The sequence below is a fragment of the Gavialis gangeticus genome, unplaced genomic scaffold, assembly GCF_001723915.1.
Source record: "Gavialis gangeticus isolate Ggan-Ray unplaced genomic scaffold, GavGan_comp1, whole genome shotgun sequence".
Lineage (NCBI taxonomy): Eukaryota > Metazoa > Chordata > Crocodylia > Gavialidae > Gavialis > Gavialis gangeticus.
In genome coordinates this window covers 118,456,455-118,463,748 of record NW_017729031.1, presented here as the reverse complement: position 1 = coordinate 118,463,748, position 7,294 = coordinate 118,456,455, and the positions used below count along the sequence as shown (strand labels likewise).

The 7,294-nt window shown below is 46.6% G+C and overlaps 1 protein-coding gene across 1 annotated transcript; it reads right to left on the bottom strand.

Annotated features, from left to right (window-relative positions):
- Window positions 1-375: 375 nt before the first annotated feature.
- Window positions 376-3,372, bottom strand: CBX1 (chromobox 1). Its single transcript, XM_019523686.1, has 4 exons — window positions 2,907-3,372; window positions 2,013-2,190; window positions 1,372-1,466; window positions 376-807 (listed from the first exon to the last, which is right to left on the bottom strand). Exons 1-4 carry the CDS (start codon window positions 3,044-3,046, stop codon window positions 663-665), a joined length of 558 nt encoding a protein of 185 aa, XP_019379231.1. The 5' UTR covers window positions 3,047-3,372; the 3' UTR covers window positions 376-662.
- Between the last annotated feature and the right edge of the window lie 3,922 nt (window positions 3,373-7,294).

Here is a 7,294-nt window from a genome sequence, read left to right as displayed (position 1 = left end):
AAAAAAAAAGGGGTTTTTTTTTTTAAAAAAAAAAAAAAAAAAAAAAGAAAAGAGAGAGAAAAGAAAAGAAAAAAAAAGATTCTGGACATGGATCTGGAACACTGTCACCATCTCCCCCTGCCCACCCCACCCCAGATTAAACAAAAGACCCATTTCCCCTCCCCTACCCCAAAATGATACACCAGTAAATAGTAAAAAGAAAAATAAAACTACACACATGCTACGCCGTAAAAATGCAGAGTTAACACTATTGGGAAGAAGGCTGTGGGTTGCTGAGATGGTCTTTGAAGAACAAGCAGTATCCATCTGCTCTCCCTTTTCCCCAGCCCACCCATCACCAGTGAGAGTCCTTCATGGAAGGGGCAATTTGTTTGCGTGTGTTTGTCTTTGCTTCTTTTCCAGCAAGCCCCAGAACAAACAGCTTTAAAATCCCCCCCCTCCCCCCACCCCATGTTTGGGCTGGTTTGAAACCATTCGCAGCATGGAACTGCATAGAGCACTTGGGCAGCTGCAGGGCACAGAAACTATACTGTCTCTTCAAAGGGCATCTTCTCAAGCCACCTCCACGCACGCTCCCAACCAAGCAGAGCTGCGCACTCACTTGCGCTCAAACCCACAGTCTGATCTTTACATAAAAACTGGCCAGAGTGGGTGCCGGGGAGTTAGTTCTTATCTTCCTTCTTGTCATCATCCTCAGAGGGGTAGGAGTGCCATGTGAGCCGCTCCTCGTAGAACGAAATGACCACCTGGGGGCACTTGATGTTGGCTTCCTTTGCGGGAACCAGGTCAGCTTCATCAGAGTTCTTCCTATCAGGGCAAGGCAGAAGTGCAGTCAGTGGGGAAGGAAGGGGACACAGATGACTGATAACCTAAGAGGCAGTAGGGTAAGGCAATGGATCCTTTAGCCAGCTTGCCAAATGACTGCAGAGCAGAAAGATGGCCCACGGGACTGGGTTCCTCAACTGTTGGTTCTGTACCCAGCCCACAAAGTGAGGGAAAACCAAACCCCTGCCCCCTTCTAGTGTGCAGGTTTCAAGACAAAGCGTGGTAAACAGCTCCCACATCTGGGGCCGATTCTGATTTGACCAGCAGCCAAGCCCTGTTCCACCATAGCCAAAAGGGGGCAAGCTGTCCATTGCGTTTCTATTTCAGATGCAGAAAAAGTCTTCTGAGCACAAGGCCAGCAATATCAACCCATGCACTGTGCCACCTATTGTAGAGACAAAAAGACAACCCCAAAGGCCCTCCCTGTTCATTTCAAATCCACATTCACCCCAGCACAATGAGTCATAACAGGTGGCAGTGCCGCAACAGATTTCATACCAGGTAGCATGCAGCTTCTCCCCGCCCCATGCACGGAAACATGCTCACCACTTCATCAGGAACATGAGCTCCCCGCTGGAATCTGTGGCACCAATGATCCGCTCAGGTTCAAATCCCCGGGCAAAGCCTCGTGGTTTCTCCAACTGAAAGAGTCCAAGAGGGAGAATATTTGTGCCACATCCTGTGTGTCATCCTACTCCAGGATGACTATCAGCCCAAGAAGAGAAAGCTGGGGAGGAGGAAAGGGGATTGGACCACCTTTTCCACACACATATGCAGAGCCCCTCTAGGTAGCATCTATCAACTCATTGGAGCCACATGCACTAGTGTTCTCTGTCCCATCCCCACCCACCCACCCCCTCAGGAAATAAGGAGCCTAGCTCCTCAACAGTTTACCCCCAAATGTGGCCAAGGATTTACCAGATCAAGTGGCTCAGAAAAGAACTGACCTCTTCCCCCTACAAGAACTGGGAAATTCAATTTTTGCTAAGTGAAGGATATTAAAGCACTCACAGACTTTAACAACTGTTCTGTGCAGTTGGTGGATATTACTCCCAGTTTACAAAGGGAAACAACTTGGCTAAGGCCCAAGAGGCCAGGAGTGGGTCTGTGAGGGGCCTGGCTCCATCTCTGCTTTACCTGTAAGACTGCAGCAAGAGGTTTGGAGGATTACCCCTGCCATGCCTCACCTCCTCCTTCTTCTTCTTTGGTTTGCTCTCCTCCCCCTTGTCCTCCGTGTCGGACTCAGCCTTGCGTTTGCTCCCCTCTGATTTCTCACTCTCATGTGCTGTCTTCTGGGATTGGAGGAACTCTGCAATGAGGTCAGGGCAGTCGAGGTTCTCCTCTGGCTCCCATGTGTTATCCTCGCTGAAATAAAGTGATGGCTTGGAGTCAGTTTGAGAGCCTCCCGCTCAGGGCAGGGGTATGGACAGTAAATGAGGGACAAGCAATACCACTAAGGTGCCACCAGAGATTACCCTCTGGCTGTATTTGGCATCATGAGACAGGCCTGGGTACCTATCTGGGAGGCAAAGAGAGGGGAAGCTGCATCTCTCACACAGGTAGGTGTTTCTGCTTTCCCTTCTAAACCCATCCACTTTACAGTCACAACCTGGCACTTGCCTTTCTGGGAGAAGATAAAGCCCGTAAGGCAACAATATCAAGTCCCCATTTTTATTAGACTGGATTAATTGCCCAGATCTGAGTGCACCCCAGAGGCTGAGGACTGCTAGAGTCTGTGGACAGCCCATTCCAGTTTCCTCAAGGGGGAAGTTTCTGACTCCAGCTCAGCTAGCTGGGTGTTCTCTTGTGCACTTACATGGATCCTATTACTACAATATCTAAGCACCTCTCAGCCTTCAGTGCATTTATCCTCACTCTCTCCTAAGTGATGGCTGGACTGTAAGCCCTGCCATACAAAGGAAGAACTTAAGGCATTTAAGCTCTTTCTGCCTATCTAAGGCCACACAGAGAGCCTGGAGACTTGAACCCAGGTCTCTCAAGTGCAAGACACTAGCCACAGCACCTCCACATAACCTTTCGTACCTGTACTGAGCAGGTGGGGATGTATTATGTCCACTTACTCTGAGAAGCCTTTCCACTTCAGCAGATACTCCACTTTGCCTTTCACCACCCGCCGATCCAGAACCTTCTCTACCACATATTCCTCCTCCTCTTCCTCTAAGACTTCTTCCACTTTCTTCTTGTTCTGCTTTTTTCCCATTGTGCTGGCCAGCTTTTCAGCTTACGGGCGACGCTGCTAAAGTTGGGAGGAAGTCACACACATCAGGGTGGGGTACAACTCCCCCAGGAAGCAAGAGAAACCATGCTACAAGGAGTCAAAGCACAAGGCAGCAGTGCTGGCTTTTGAAAAAGAACAATGCACATACACAAAGCAGCGAAGAGGTGGCAAGAGCCTGGCAGAACAGTCCTGGCTCACTGCAGGGCAGAGAATTCAATTAAACAAACGCATGCAGATCCAGCCTCCCATATGTACAGGACTGGCTATGGCCTCTTCCGCATCAAATTCAAGCTCCTCAAAGCTGTACTCAATTCCTCCTCCCTCCACCCTCTAATAGCCATATATACTTTCCCAGGTCCTGGACGTCACTCTTCCCATGATATTGGTCATCACATCAGCCCCTATTCATGAGGTGCTGTTCAAGCCCTTCTGCTCAGTCTCATCTGTTCTCCTGAAGAAGCCCCCATAATCAGACCTACCCAACTCCATTCTCATTCCGAGACTTCTCTTTTCCCAAATGGGTCCTACCACGTCTTGCCTCATTTGATTCTATTATTGAGGTATCAAGCTGGGCTTCAACATCCTTGGAAGTCTGTGGGCACCTTATCAGCATTAACAGATTTCCCTTCTGAACACCACCTCTCAGGCAGGTAAATATCCCCATTGCGCTAGTGAGGAAATTAGTCACAAAGACTGAGTTACCCTAGGTTACATGAAGGGTCTGCGGCAGAGCTAAGAATACCTGGGTACCAGCTCAATGCCTTACACACACAACCAGCCTTCTTCCACACAGACAATGGAAACAGAGCTGGGAAGAGCACCAGGATCTCCAGCTTCCATCAAGACATATTCTTTTATAGGCACCTGTCTGTCTGCGAGACAAGAGATTTGCACTAAATGAGGCATCAGTTCGCTGAATGTTTGTGAATATGGCTGAAGAGCCCAATTCTTAAATGACAATCTCTTCTGCACTTATCACATGTAAAGTGTGTATCAAACAGTCCTGAATGTGAAGCAGGGATCTTCCTGAGGTTCTCTCTTTCCTCAGCATGTTAGGCTCTTATTTAGTCAAAAACCTTCATTCTATGCTTAATAGACTATTTCCAAGCATTTTGATCAACAACAATCTTCTCCCAGTCATCTGGCTCCAATGTTTGCTGCCTCCCTCTCTTGCAAACATCTTTGAAATGGAGATAAGGATGCCCATGTGATTTTCTTTCCTGTAAAGAGGTCTCCATAGAAGAGATCCTTAGGTATAGGACCATCGTCCATTTTCTGCATGTGGCCAAGCCATCAAAGTCATCGCTAAGAGGATGGATGCTCAGAACGTTGGCACATTCCAAGCCTTCAGCATGGGAAACTTTGTCCTGCCAGGAAATTCCTAGAACGTGGCAAAGGCAACATAAGTGGAAGCTGTTGAGACACTTTTCTTGAGTAGAGTATGTGGCCCTGGATTTGGTGCCATACAAGAGGGTGTGCATGACACAAGTATGATATACTTCGACCTTGGTCTTAACAGTCAGTTTGTTGTTGTTCTACATTCATTTGCTTAGCATCCTCCTGACACCTGATGCTCTGCCAAATGGGTATTCAATTCAGCCTCAAGTAACAGGCTGTTGGTAACAATGGAGCTAAGATATATAAATTTACTTATAATATCCAATATGTTTTCACCTATTGTGATCACTGGTGGTAAACCAATGTTCTGATTTCAAAGTCTGGTCCACTCAACTACTTAGCTCAATTCAAGCCCCTGCTCACATTACACTGATTTCTCCTCTGCAATAACAAGTCAGATGCACTGATAAACGTGTGTGCGTGCGTGCTTAACTGGAGAGCTCCAATCTGTCCACACCTTCCCCAAGCTACCTCTCTCTACCTTACCAGGCACAGGGCATCATTTACCCTCACTAGCCAATTAAGTTAAATGCAAAAGATCTTGAGTGTTTTTAGCTCAATAAGAAGCAGTGAGTACAGCCTGGAGTTCAGCATTTCCCCCTATAACTATTTACTATGGCCTTAGGTTAGTCATTTGGATATAGCTTCCTTATCAGCAGAGCTGTAAGGAAGCCAACACTCTGGTTTGGGGATGTAGGCTGTAGCCATGTTGGTCTAAGGACATAGGCAGACAAGGTTCTTTGGGTGAATTGGATATCTTTTATTAGACAAACTTAAATAGTTGGAAAAACATTTTTTAGCAAGCTTTCAGGTTTAAAAACCCTTAGTCAGGCTGAGGAAGTCTTTGCAGTTGGTGTGTGGTCTTCCACACTCTGGTTTTGCTTTGCATTTCCTAGGTACAAGGAATATAGTCAAGTATTAGGGACCAACCCTGTAACAACCCAAGCTTCCTTCCCTCCTCCCCTAGCTAAAACAATACAGCTACAGGGAGCATGAGGGCAGCACCCAGACAAGCCCAACCCCCACTCCCCACTGACTCTCTTTGCTGTACAAGGTGTAGTAGCTCACAACAGGAGTCTCCCCTCCACCATTCACAGGAGTTGCTGATTGTAATCTGTGCGCGAGGGTCCCCTGCATCTGCACTGGAAAAGACCCCATGCAAATAACCCAGCATTATAGGTAACAATGTCACCTGCATGTTCCGAGCTGTCACTTACACTCAAATTCTGCCACAGCACTAGGGCAGAGATACATCATGGGCTGGGGAAGATCTGGCAGATGAAAAAATCTAACAAGACTGTAAGGCAGGATCAGGTAAGCTAATGTTTGGGAGGGGGGGCGAGGAAATAGGGACATGGGAAAGGGTTTTTACAGAGGGCCTTATGCTGTTCATTTGTACAGATGTTCGGACATAACTGAGTTTTGTAATCATGCCCAAGAAAGCTGGATGGATGCACCCAATGTAAGGGGGAAAGCCCCGACTTTTAGGACCTGCAGTGATAGGGAAGAAGTTCAGGCAGACAAAACCATCAGTCCCTTGGTCAGTAATACAATATGCTACACACAGTATCCAAATGTAGAAGATCAGTGTTATTTACCCACTCTTAACAAACAGAAAGGTGAGGCATGTAGAAGTGAAGTAATGAGGTTATGGCACAATGGAAACAGAGCTGGGAAGAGCACCAGGATCTCCAGCTTCCATCAAGACGTATTCTGTCCTGATGAACTGCCTGCTGTGCAGCTGCCCACAAAGCTACTACAGCTTGAAAGCCAAAAACGTGGTTTCTCATCAGTCCTGACAAAACAAGATTTGCCAAGCAAATGGCTGGTGACAAGTCTGACCCACCTCGTGAGTCAGGAGATTTAGCTTTGATAGAAAATGTTACTTTAAGTCCTGTACAAGAATCTTTAACCATCAAGTTATGATTTGGAGTTAGCTTGAAAAGGCTAAAAAAAAAAAAAAAATACTTGAAATCTGCTGAGGTATTGGGACACCTGTCTTCATTGAGGGATAGGATGTTGTAGCCAAGATGGTCCAGGAAGTATGCAAGAAGGAAAAGGTTTCTCACTTCACTGAGGAAGGTGTTTCAGTAACCAAAACTACAGTCTCTTGAACCTTGGGGTATAGAGTGATGAAGAGAGAATGAGGCAGTACTAAGTTGGGCAGCTGCCACTGAATTGACATCCTCTGAAGTGGGCTACACAGGTGTAACCCACACAGGACTTTTTATGGACCCTGCAGCAGCTTCAACTCAACAAAGGTGCCTCAGGTTAAGAGGCATTTTACTGGGAGCTGCAGTCAGTGTCAGAGCAGGACAGGGTGGTCTACAGCACACCAGAAACTGCTTTTTGGTCTTATTTACCTCTTTAGTCTCTCCAATTCTTCTCTCTTTAGAGGTTTCCAAGTACAGCAAAGGGGCTTGTAAAACAAGTCAAGAGTATACTCAGGTTGCATTAATAGAAGTGCCACCTGCAAGCAAGAAGCGATTTTTCCACTCTACAGGTAACTCCCGCTTAAGGCTGTTTTGCTTAGCACTATTTGGCTACAACACTCATTTTAAATTGATCTCTGATTTCACTTAACACTCAGCAAGTTTCATTATAACACACGTGGTCGCCATCTTGGGTCATTAAAAACACTTGCATTCGCCATCTTATGTCATCAAATACTGTCGTTTTGCTTAAAGCGTGTTTTGTTTAATGTTCGGCTAAGCAGGGGTTGCCTGTATTCAGAACTAATGACATCTCACCTGGAGTTGTGTGTCCAGTTTTAGGCCTTAAACTTCAAGAAGGATGTGGGCAGATTGGAAAAACTCCAGCAGAGTATAACAA